Source organism: Coffea eugenioides, chromosome 5 (genome assembly GCF_003713205.1).
Source record: "Coffea eugenioides isolate CCC68of chromosome 5, Ceug_1.0, whole genome shotgun sequence".
Taxonomy (NCBI): domain Eukaryota; kingdom Viridiplantae; phylum Streptophyta; class Magnoliopsida; order Gentianales; family Rubiaceae; genus Coffea; species Coffea eugenioides.
Genome location: NC_040039.1, coordinates 40,057,309 through 40,070,881, shown reverse-complemented (window position 1 = coordinate 40,070,881; position 13,573 = coordinate 40,057,309). Strand labels below are relative to the sequence as shown.

The window sequence follows — 13,573 nt, the reverse complement described above, 5'->3', positions numbered from 1 at the left end:
AGTGATATTCTTATATTCCAACTAATACAAAAGTCCTTACAAAGGGTGTCAATGTACCTCTATATATAGGTACTACAAGATTAAAGGTACATTAATCCTATTAAACACCCACTACTACAAGAATATGAAGAAACCTATGAAACGGTTCTTCCACTACATGAATAGATTTATGGATTGTAACTTCTATACATAATGTAGCCATAAATCATGAATTAATCCTCTTGGAAATATAAAGGGACATCCACATTTTAGTTGTTTCATAACACTCCCCCTTGGATGTCCATTACACAAAGAATATGCCTCGTTAAAACCTTACCAGGGAAAAACCCATCGGGACAAAAACCCTAGTAAAGGAAAAAGAGTACACTATTCTTGTGTATTAATTTCTCCCCCTGATACAAACATTATTTGAGATCTTTTAATCATTGCATTCCAATATTCTTCGCCAATTGTACTGAGATATGGTACTTCAGAACCAAGTATCTCTTCATCTTCCTCTCGCGATCTAAAAGGATCCTTATTAGGATCTAATGATCTGACAACCATTAGAGTACTTAATATATGTGCCTTATCTATATAAAGCCACTTTAATACCTTCCGGGTATATGCAGTTTGGTAGATAAAAATTTCACTTTTCAAATGCCCAATTTGTAAATCAAGGTAGAATTTTGTTTTTCCAAAATTCTTGATCTCAAAATCCTTCTTCAAATATTCAACATTATTTTGAATCTCTTCAGGAGTTTCAATCAAATTTAGATCATCAACATATACAGCAATTATCACAAAATTTGATCCATTTTTCTTGATAAAAACACATGGACATATTGGATCATTTGTATAACCTTCTTTAACTAAACACTCATTGAAGCGGTTATACCACATATGTCCAGATTGTTTGAATCCATACAAAGACCTTTGTAATTTAATAGAATAAATATCTTTAAAATTTGATTTGCATGTTTCAGGCATATTGAATTCTTCGGGAATTCTCATATAAATATCCATTTATATTCTACTGGTTTTACACCTTCAAGTGTTTGGACTACAGGTCCAAAAACTTTTCTTTTAACCAGTGATTCCAATTCAGATTGGATCGTATCTTTTCATTTTGGCCAATCATTTCTATACCGACATTCATCAACCGATTTAGATTTATGATTCTCATCAACTTTTATAATATCCAGCGCTACATTGCATCAGACTCCAATTAAATTTTCTATGATTTCGTTCTCTTCAGGAGTTGGCTCTTCAGGAGCAATCTCTTCAAGAGGTTAAATTTTGTCATGACATTTAATCTCTGAAGATATTTCAAATCAATTTATACCTTATTTAGGTAGGCCGGCCTTAAATTTATTTGTAGCACTTGTGCATGTCCTTCAGGGACATCAATTTTAACCAGAGTATTTTCTGTAGGAATAGTTGATTTAATGACTCTTCTGGAGTCGATAAATATAACTGATAATTGGTTTGCAACTTTCTGCAAATGAATAATCTCTTGAACTTCCAGTTCACGTTATTTTGCATGAGGATCGAGGAAATCTAATTTTTTTAGATGATTCCCTTTCAGTTGATTTTTTCCTACCCCTAATGTCGGGAATCGTAGCTCATCAGAATAAATAAATCATTCAATGGATCACCCATCAATATTTTACGATATTTAATCGTGAAAGGTGATTCATACCCAACATAAATTTTAAATTTCTTTTGGAACTATATATAATATAAAGGGGGTATGTATAAATACTTGTCAACTCTTAAATATTTTCACTTTTGTCAAATCATATATCCATTGGAATCAGTAAACTTCTGGTTTACTGCAAGTGATAATTATAAATTAAATGACAATCAGTAAACTATATCAATAACCATTTCTCTCTCGAATGGTTATTATGATATAATTAACATTTATCTCACTTGATTTCTAAACATGATCTCTATTATTGTCTCATTTAGTATCTCAATTTGATATCCATTTCGACGGATATTCAAATTTTATAATTCTTTCGAGACATGGTAAAAATTACTACTTTATTTATGATAAACTTTTCTCCTACAGGGAGAAATATAGCAGTGGCTCTTCCGGAGCTTTCAATCACTTAAGCACTACCATTAATTGTGTTTGTCTCTTTTGTTAGAAAATAGTGTATATAGTAGTACTTATTAATGAGACACATATCATTATAACCATAATTCTTATGGAACAAATATCATCACCCTAATCCTTTGATCCCAAATGTTTAACATCCATTTCTTCTTCAGGAAGAAAAGTCAATTACTATCATAAATTAAATCAATCATCATACACCTTCAGGGCGTTTAAAGAAATTGGCCATGCGAAAATGCTATTATAATTTTGATTCGTCAAATGTACTTCGGGACAGTTATCTTTAGGACCTTTATTTTCTTGTCCTTATCATTATTATCCCACTTCAAGTGATAACTTTTTCTCTTGTCATGGTAAAATATATATTTACCAAAATCATAGTCATAGTAGCAACCATAACTAATAAATTGAAATTTAGTTACATTCACTTCTGGGAATGGACTAGATCTAGCATAAAATAAGTACAGAATACTTCTCAAAATTTTCTCAAAATTGCTCCTTCAAGAGCATATTTGAGAAATATGTAGAGAATTTTATTTTTAACTAAGAAATAATTCTAAACATAGCAGAATTGTGTACTTGCAGTCATAAGTAAATTTATCATACAAGGTTTTGAAATAATGACCATCTTCTGGTGGCCAAATCTTTTCGTTAAAAAGCGACTATCTTCAGGTGGTCGAATCTTTTTCTTTGAGTATTTCAAAGGACAAGTGAATTCTCAAACATAATTGATTTTCTATAATAGTATCTCTAAAACTCAATGCATCAGAATATAAGTATTTATAACAAATAATTCTAAAGATAAATAAGTAGAATTAAAAGGAGAAATATTACCTCAAAGATGTCAAACAGTATATGTTTGTATTTAATGATTGCTCAGCAATAGGCACTTGTATTTTTTTATCATTCAAATGTTAGCCATAAGAAATTGAAATAAATTTATGTGTCAAAAATTTACCTCAATAAGTAGACAGAAGTTGCCGAAAAATACGAGTAGAATCTCTTGTTTCACTTTTACTCAAGGTTGAGGCTCTGTTTTCACCTTTTGCTCAAAAGTAGAGACTCGTGCTGATAACGTGTTGTAAAACTAATAGACTACTATAGTATAAATGGAGATATTAGAGAAAGAAGTGGAGCAATGGAGAGTGATATTCTTATATTCCAACTAATACAAAAGTCCTTACAAAGGGTGTCAATGTACCTCTATATATAGGTACTACAAGATTAAAGGTACATTAATCCTATTAAACACCCACTACTACAAGAATATGAAGAAACCTATGAAACGGTTCTTCCACTACATGAATAGATTTATGGATTGTAACTTCTATACATAATGTAGCCATAAATCATGAATTAATCCTCTTGGAAATATAAAGGGACATCCACATTTTAGTTGTTTCATAACATTTTGTCAGATATTTTTCCAAATACATTCTCCTCCTCTCCTTTCCAATTAACAATGATGTAGGAATATGTTATAGTAAACAATTGCTGGAAAGGTTTCTTGGTTGGACTTCATATGAGAAAGATGCGAAGATCAGGTAGCAGCGCTTGCTGATCAGAGTCGGAATTTCAGTGGGCTTCTGCTTGATAATGACAAACTTGATTGTAACATTGACGATCGAGATCAATATAGTTGCTGGCCAAGAATTGGTTTCTGGGCCAAAAACTTGCATTACATGTTCCCAAATACTCTAATTGGATGACAAATTTTGTGACAATGTGAGCCTCTATTGCACAATTAATATTTCAAAATTACACGCTAAATTTTTCTTTTTTTTTTGGCGTCTTAGTTAACAGTATCTTGGATCATGATGTGGAGTAAATGAGTAATGATGTGGCAATATTTTAATGAATAAATACTAACTTTTCTTTAATGTAACTTTTAATCAATTTAACATGGTCCGAGTTGGGTTGTTTGAGAGTTTGGTTTATCAAGGGACACTTGGCAAAATTAGAAGAGGTGGGATAGGATGTGAGACAGGGTGATGTACAGAAGATCCGTTGCGGTGACATATATTGTTTCTCCTATACTTTCTTTGCCTTCCTAATTCGATGCTTTGCAAGAAAGAACCAAAATTTGAATAGATTTAAAAAAAAAAAAAGACAAAGGAAGAATACAAAGAACCAGAAATTGATTAGATTAAAAAAAAGGAAGAAGAAGAAAGAACCAAAAATTTAATAGATAAAACAAAGAAGAAAAAGAAGAAGGAGGAGAAAGAGACACATTATTGTACATATCCATGACATAGCCTCCTTACCAAATCTGTTGTCGTCTTCGCTAATATTAAAAGAAAGGAAAATTTGGCACGGCATTAGAGCGGAAAAACTGTGCAGGCATGGGATTGAAGAAAGATTCTTCAAGTCAACAAATGCTAAACTTTGTTTTATAGTTTATAAATCTACAGTTCTCAATCGGCTTCTCCTGTCTGCGCATGTTATATCCTAAGCCTTCCCAGTAATATCTTCTTCTTTTTTTTTTTTATTACAATGTACACATCTATGTATGAAGTTGGGAAAAGTGTTCCCTGTCAACAATTGAACACCAATCAATATCTCCATTTTTAACTTCTCTCTTTAGTGTGAATTGCGTTCTCAATCATTCATCTCTCTACATGACAATTTATTATCTCATTAGTGTTGGGGGCCTTCCTTATCATCTTTCTCAACTTCCAATCCATGCAAACAAATTTGGGCTAAGATTTTTGGTTTTCTAGCATTTCAAAATATTTAGTTAAATGAGGAACACTGACTCAAGTATTAATATAACTCATCTCTAGGCGTTTCTTGCAACTCCCCTAGAAGTTTCCCCATGGTCTTAGCTGCTTATCAATCATAAGCATGTAGAAACTTTAAGTAAAAAAAAAAAAAAACACTCTTCTCCTCAATTCCCAAAAGAATTTGAAGAATCAACATTGTTAATCTCCTCAATTCTCATATACTTCTGGGCAAACAAATATAACAAGACGACAAAGTTGCAATAATTGAAGGCTTAAATTATATATTATCAATCTCCACGCTATAGCCCATTCACCATAAAGGAGTGACTAAATACAACTATTCTGTGTCAACTGTTAAGGCCTTCATTCCCATTGCGTCCCCGTAGTAGGCGTGGATAAAAAAATGCATGCTCTCCTTCTATGCACGCCTCTATGCTTCCTGTAGGTAAAATGAAACTTTGCCAAAGCTTTTCTGCAAGTCATGAAAGATGGTGCCATAAATGATAAATCCAACCGTATGCCTCCTTCTAAGAAGCTACATGATGAAATGGACAACATAAATAAATATGTTAATAAGTTTCCACCAACTTCTCCACTTGCAATGATAAACTAATGTAATTTCTCAAATCTGTCACGTAATCCTTTGTTATTTTCCCTGTATGTGTGCAATTGGTTAGTTATTCATGAAGACTTATAATAGCTTAAAAAAATGACCATTGTCCAATATGGAAAAAGGGGACCCATGTCCATGATAAACGCTTGCCCAGTACTCCTTCATTTTTATACATGGTAATTTTTTTTTAAAAATTTTATGATTATACATGTCATATGGACTTAGACCTTTATTTTACATAAAAATTTACATGCACCTCGTCTTCAGATTCCGATTATGTGCGGAATTAATTATTACAAACGAAATTTCTAACTCAATGTTTACAAAGACAAAAGTTCATAGCATGATGTGTTAAAGCGTTCAATGTCTTTGCCGCCCATTTCCTGGAAATGTTCCCTGCTTCCTTAAGGAGCTTTCATTATGTCATCACAATGGCAATATGGCATGGCCAAAATAATTTGGGGAAAAAAAAAAAGAACAGAATAGGCTGTAAATTTTACAAAATTTGTAACCGGAACTAATAATTTTATTGCTAAATAACTAAGTTTCCCTCATAGCAATGTGCATCGTACTGAATATAAGAGTGTTTTTTGATAAGTATAATTATACAGTCAAATGTGCACAAATGATATATATGTGCACATGCAAGTGCCCTTATATGCACATAAGGGTTAATTTGTAATTTAGCTTGCAACAATTTTTTTTAATATAATATATGAATGATATCCCTTACCCCATTTACAAATTTCCTAAAACTTACCACCTATCTATGAATTTTCACTCTTCTCATTCCCTTTTTCCAAATTTTCCCATAAAATTAAATGGAAATAATTGGCTTAATTAATTTAGACAGTCTAAATCCTGCGTTATAATAGTATAGCAAAGACAACAGTCCATATAAAAAATTATTCATACCAACACTAGCAAAACTTGTCCAAATCCTGTGCTCTAAAAGCATACCAAAAAAATTTATAAAAACAGTCAATTATACCAACATTGTAGCAAAAATATTAATCTTTTGACTTTTTGCATATGAACCGGGAAGGAAGACCTTAACTTAGATAATGTAATGCTCAACTCTTTAAATCACTCATGGTCTCCTATTAGTTCAACTTTTATCATTGATTCCTCAATACTCAACAAACATACTCGTAGAAAATCAAAAGAAAAACAGAAAAAAAGAAAAGAAAAGTACGTACCTTTGGCAGTCTCAAGATTTTCAGCCCCCTCAAGCCTGCTTGTAAAAATTTCAGGTACAGTGAGATCATATCAATCACAATTTTGTAATTCTCAGAGTTGTTTCTTATCTGATCAAGTACATAATTGCTTTACTTGGCACAGAAATCTTAGTTCAATTGTTGGTGTCTTAATCCGATATTTTTGGAGTTGCTTCTTAGCAGTGAAAACTAACGGAAATATAATACACACTTTTATGTATTGGCAGGGTCTCAGCATCTGCAAGATAACTTGGCCTGAAAATTTTGGTTGTCCATCTTAATTTTGTAATATTGAAGTTTTTTCTCACTGCATTCATATTACATATAGCTTTTCGAGGCACAAAAATCATAGATTAGTTCCTTTTCCTTCAACATGGATAGCTCTCTTCATGCTTTTCACATCGTTGGCAATTTTGGGCAAGAATAATGAATTTTATCAAAGTTGCACATTCTTATCAACTTTTGGAGAAGATAAAATGTGAACAGAGGCTGTATATGGGCTGGATCTGGGCCGTAATGATATATCTATATATATATATATATATATATATATATATGTATATATAAGTATGTATGCATGCATGTGTGTGTATGTATATGTATATATATAATGATTTTTTTTTTTGGATTTAAAAGTAGATGCAACTCTCTAGAGACTTGCAACATACTTTTTGGATTTTAAAACTATGTGCAATTCTTTGGATATATCTGTAAGTGTAATGGTTTGGATTCCTAACTTGTAGCCAGAGTTGCATCTCATGCTCTGTTGGAGTTCTTCTCTTATTTCACCATGTTATACTGATAGCTTTGCTTGGCACCAACATCTTGATTCAATTATAATTCATTCATCAAAACTCAATAATCATAGTTTTTGTAGTAGCGAAAGCGAGATCGAAACATAATACTAACTTTTTGTCTTTTGGCAGCGTTTCTCAGCTTCTTCAAGCCTTCAAGATAATTTGTCCTAACTTCAAGGTACAATGATATTACACTTGATCTTTTTTTTGGAAAAATATCACACTTGATCTTCAATCTGTAAATTTTTGTGGTTGTTTCTCATTTCATAATATTATGTTTAGCTTTGTGAGGCCCTAACATCTTGGTCAATTGTTCTTCTTTCAACACATGGAGTGCTCTGTTCCAACAGAGGCCAGAATGAGATGATCCAAAACCTAGACCTAACTAATACTACTAACAAAACTAGACCCGGGCAGAAGATGGATCTATAGGAGTAAATTTGATCCCGTCGAGTGTGGAAACATGTACGGATCTTGGCCATAATCTTATAACTAAGAAGCTTTTACGTAAAATCTTAAATTTTTATAAAAGCTTTTACATCAAGTGCATATCGATTTTTTTTGTTATAAAAAAAAGATGCATATCAGTTTCATTTACTAAAATGCTTAATTGAATCAGCATAATTGGACAACTTCATGTTTATACGGTCTTCTTTCTACAAAATTATCTTCTTCTTCTTCTTCTTTTGGAGGAAAAAAAAATGTGTGTGAGCCATTTTTATCCTGGCATTTTTTAGGGTATAGCTCCTATTACCCTGTTTCGTTTAGATCTTTAAATTGATGTACTCAAAATTAAAAATAATGAAATAAAAAATTACCCAAGGTATCGAACTCAAAGAATAAAGAAGTAGGTTTTCGTGCACAGTTCTTCTTTTCTTTTCTTTTCTTTTTTTTTTGGACAAACAAAGAACATGCATTTTCTTGATGATTTTTTATTTTTTAACAGATGAATCATGCACTTAAATAAAAAATAGTTAGCTGCATCAAGTGGGTTAAAGTTGCACCACAAAATTAATGGTTCTTAGAGATATTTTGTACCTATGACGTGGGCTTCGACAAGTGGGTTTTTACCTAACAATTTATGCCAACTCTCCTTCAGAATCCCATAAAGTTTGGAATTAAACATTACATAGGAAAAGTATTTCGGAATTAAATATTACATAGGAAGAGTATTTCTACTAAGGCTCCGTTTGATAACACTGAATCTGAATTCTGAATTCTGAATACTGAAATAATTAATTTGCTAAATTTTAAGCACTGAAAAGAGATATATGAATGTCTGAATCTTAATGCTGAATCTATTTATAATGTTTGATAAATATTCATAACTTAATGCTTAATAAGCTAAATTGTACAATTTTGCCCTTCTATCTTTTAATCCAAAAAGGAAATAGAACCTATGATTTAATTAACTTAAAATTGTTAGGTATGAAAATGACAATGATTGTGAAGAGCAATGCATACAATGACAATGTTTCTTTGTGTGGGAAAATGGTATGGTTTCATCGTTTTGAGAATGGGAAAACGAGCTTTTAATACTCAAAAAGCATTTCGAAAATCAGATAACCAATATCTAATATTTCGATATGGTGTCATAAAGCCACGTGTGTGTGGATAAGCTGCATCACATAAATAATATTTATCTGCACAAAAAAAATATATATCAAAATATAAATGTTTGTGGATGAAAATTACTACAAAAAAATACTATTGTTAAAAAAAATTTTTGAATAGAGAATATCAGGTTGTTTTGTTTAATTAGATAAGGATTTTGAATAGGGAATATTAGGTTGTTTAATTAGATAAGAATTTTGAATGTAATTAACAAACAGGGATATATTTGGTAGATAAGATAAAATAGTTGAAGTAAATCTCTTGATTCTTATCAAATTAAGCATTCAGCTACGATTCTTGTGCTGAAAAAAATACATACAAATTCAGCACCACTTAAAAAGTTCAGCAGGTGAATTTTTATTTATCAAACACCCATAACATCTGAATGTCTGAATGAATTCAGTTTCAGCACTTTTTTATGTTATCAAACAGACACTAACTCAATAGAAGTGATGTATAGAAGTGTTCGGTGAAATTAATGAAACTTCGAAATTTAGATATTCTATGATCAATTCAGTGCTTCTTTTTCTGGTTATTAATCTTTACTAAACAATCTGTTGACTAAGTTCCGCTGGCAACTTTTGATGTTTCTCTTCAATTTTAATTTTCAGATTTGCTTCAATTTGCTTTATGCACCTATATTTTTGCATTCTAGATGATACAATTATTTGGGAAAGCTCTGGCAGAAAAGACGGCAGAGTTGATTGTAGTAGATTACATGGGAAGGAGCGACATGGACAACATGCAATCCCTGAAAAGGAATTGGCAAGAATTGAGCTGCAAAGCATCTGACATAGAAGAGGAAGTGCATAGAGAAGAAATGTCAGGTAAAAAGAAAAGGAAACGTGAAGTTGACAGTTGGTTGAAGAACGTTAAGAATTTAAGTCCTGAAATCGATGCATTGGAAACAAGAGGATCATCTTGGAGGCTTCCACTAAAGGAGGATCCTGTAGGAAAGCTGCAACTTCAGGTGAAAGAACTTGTTGATCAGAGCCGTCATTTCGATGGGCTTGTGCTCGATAATTATGACAACATCGGGGAGCCATGGCTGCCAACCAAATTGTTTGGAGTAAAGTTCGAGGAAGCTAAGCAGAGAATTTGGCCATGCTTGGTGACTGATGATATATCAAGCATTGGGATTTATGGTATGGGTGGAGTTGGTAAGACCACACTGGCAAAGCACATTGAGTACCAGCTCTCAGAAAAACCCAGTTACCAAGTGCTTTGGGTTACAGTATCTCAAGACTTCAGTGTCACCAGTTTGCAGGATAAGATTGCTAATGTCTTAGGCATTACTCTATCAAATAGGGATGAGGAAGACGCCAGGGCAAGAATATTGCGTGGGGCATTCAGCAAAATGAAGAGATTGGTAGTGCTCATATTGGATGATGTTTGGGAAGAGTTTTGTTTAGACAGGGTAGGGATTCCTCTTCATCCAAACAAGTGCAGATTGATTTTGACTACTCGCTCACTGGAAGTGTGCAACAGGATACAATGTCAAAGAAAGTTTGATTTGCAAACTTTGGACCCAAAAGAAGCTTGGGATTTGTTCAAGTATAAACTTGGCAGCGAGCCCTTGCTTCAAGGAGATTTGGAAAGTATTGCCAAGTCCATTGTGGAAGAGTGTGATGGTTTGCCTCTTGGCATTATCACAGTGGCTGGAAGCATGAGAGGTGTGAGAGACATTTGTGAGTGGAGAAATGCATTGAAACAATTGAAAACATGTTCAATAGGCTATCATGAGATGGAACGAGATGTGTTTCGCATCCTGGAATGGAGTTTCAATCGCCTGAATAAATGTGAAAAGAATTGCTTCTTGTATTGCTGTCTTTATCCGGAAGATAGTGATATAAAAAGAAAGGAACTAATAGACCTGTTTATTGGGGCAGAGCTGATGTCAAAACGGGAATCATGGTCAGAAGAATTTGATCAAGGTCACACAATATTAAACAAACTGATTAGAGTTTTCACAGGGGATGACTGTGTGAAGATGCATGATTTGGTCAGAGACATGGCATTAAGGATCACGCATGGAAACTCCAAACCAGAGAGCAGCAGAGATGATGTACCACGGTTCTTGGTGAAAAGCTTAGGACGGAGTGATTCAAAAGTAATGCTGGAACAAAAAGAATGGACAGAAGATCTCCATGCAGTTTCCTTCTATGCACAATACTTTTTTAGAATAATAGAAATTCCACCAGCCTGGTCACCAAATTGTCCTAAGCTCTCAACCTTGCTTCTTTCTGGTGTTTTCATAAAAGAAATCCCAGATTCATTCTTTCAGCACATGTGTGGACTTAAAGTTTTGAATCTATCTCGGTGCAGAGATATAACAGAGTTGCCTAATTCTGTTTCAAACTTGGTGGATCTCACTGCTTTGATTTTGGGGGGTCGTGGGGGCGTCCGATCTGTGCCACCATTGGGAAAGCTCAAGCAAATGAGGGATTTGGACCTATCCTCCACTCAGATTCAGGATTTGCCTCAAGATTTGGAGTCATTGGTTAATCTCGAAAGGCTCAACTTGAAGGATTGTCATGACCTCCGATTTGTGCCACCACTGGGAAAGCTCAAGCAATTGAGGGAATTGGATCTATCATCGACAAAGATTGAGGATTTACCTGAAGGTTGGGAGTCACTGGTCAACCTCGAAAGGCTTAACTTGGACGAGTGTGGGGCTTTAAGTCAAAAGATAATACCAAAAGGGGCATTTTCCCAATTGCACCGTCTTCAATGGCTAGCATTGCCACCCTGTGGTGGGGTAAAAGTTAATGATCCAGAAGTGTTGAACCAGTTAGAAAGTTTTAAAGGATGTTTGTCTTTTACGGACTTCTATAAAATTACGCGGTGGCCAAAATATTATAATTATGTTTATATCAGTGACATCTTACCTGAGGATCCGAGTTATGGCTTTTTACCTGAGGACCAGCAACAATTGAATTTCTATCAGTGTAAGCTTGGTAGAGGAAAGAACAACCTGCCAGATGATATGAAAAGTCTGATAATCCAGTTTTGTGAGGGCATGGGCATTAGGTGCTTGTCAGATGTTTTTAAGAATTTTATAAATTTAAGCCACTTATCTGAATTGGAAATCAAGGATTCGGTTGGAATAGAGTTCCTCTGGCAATTGTCCTCTGCTGCTCCACGTGATCAGTTGGAAGTCTCGTCTTTTAGTCCACTCTGTCATCTCGATTGGCTACGCCTCTACAGGTTGCCAAATCTGGTTGGTCTTTTTTACGCAGAATCAGAACCATATTTGCTTCCAGCTGGCACATTTTCTTCCCTTAGAGAGTTGTGGGTTTCTGACTGTGACAACATGAAGCAGCTATTCACAGTGCAGTTGCTGCAGAACCTTCAAAATCTTGAAAAAGTAGACGTTGACGATTGTGAAGGACTGGAGGAGATAGCAGCAGATGGCAATGGAGTAGGACAAGGAGGAGGAGAAGGCACCCAATTGACTTCAAGTGAAGGAGTCACCGCCACTGTCACCCTTCCGAAATTGAGGCGGTTGTGTCTGACTAGGCTGCACAACTGAAGAGCATTTGCAAGGCAGCCTTGATCTGCGATTCAATCAAGGAGATCGCAATATTCGGTTGTCCAAATTTAAAGAGGCTGCCTTTGTTTCTTTCCACCAGCGACGGACCACCATCTCTTCCCAGCACTCTTCATAAAATCAGGGGAGATAAAGAATGGTGGGAATCGTAGAGTGGGACAATCCTAGCGCCAAAAATGCCCTTGACCCATTTTTTTCCACACTATGGTGGGATAATTGGAAACCACTTGTTTGATCAAAATCCTGACTGGTTCTCATGTACGTGTTTTCTTTCTCCCCTTTCTTTGAGGTTTTTTTCCCCCCAAAATGATCTACTTCTCCACTAGCATAGAATTTGCTATTGTGTAGGAATCGATATTAATACTTTCCGTATTGAGCTCAAGGTTTTTTTTTTTTTTTAACTATCTTGAGATGCAGAACTGCTAACACCTTTTGAGTTGTTCTGAGGGGAAAATTGATTTACGTACATTAGTTTCTCTTTCTTTCTTATTTATTTTTGAGTTCAACGTCGTTATAAATTTCTTTATGTCATTTTCTTATTTCATTTTAAGCTATTGCATGTTCTCTGTCTTTCTCCTATTTCTAGTGAGGCTCAAGTTTTCTTCTGCTGACTACCTTCCCTATAGCGCTGAACTACGAACTGCATCCTTTCTTATATTCATCCATATAATCTACTGCCTATAGCTTTTTAATATTTTTTAATTTTTTCTTATTTCTATAAATTTAAATATTTTATTTTCTATCTCTTTCCTCCTCCTTGTTTGTTTCTGAATTTAGTGTCTTTATTAATTTATTCCATAAATGAGCTGATCTCTATGTTTTTTTCATTTTTTCATTTTTTTCATTTCTTGCTGTTGAAGATGCTTTCTACGTATGTTACAGGGTGTATATGTTTGCAAATGTTTAAATTCCAAATTTCATATTGAGAGCCACAATAAGTTGGAAGGAAGGAAGT

The 13,573-nt window shown here is 34.0% G+C and overlaps 1 protein-coding gene across 1 annotated transcript; it reads left to right on the top strand.

The window, feature by feature from the left end:
• Positions 1-8,888: 8,888 nt before the first annotated feature.
• LOC113771630 (probable disease resistance protein At4g27220) lies at positions 8,889-12,600 on the top strand. The gene is made up of 2 exons (XM_027316202.1): positions 8,889-8,948; positions 9,724-12,600. The coding sequence occupies exons 1-2, from the start codon at positions 8,889-8,891 to the stop codon at positions 12,598-12,600; spliced, it is 2,937 nt and encodes a 978-aa protein (XP_027172003.1).
• Positions 12,601-13,573: the final 973 nt, after the last annotated feature.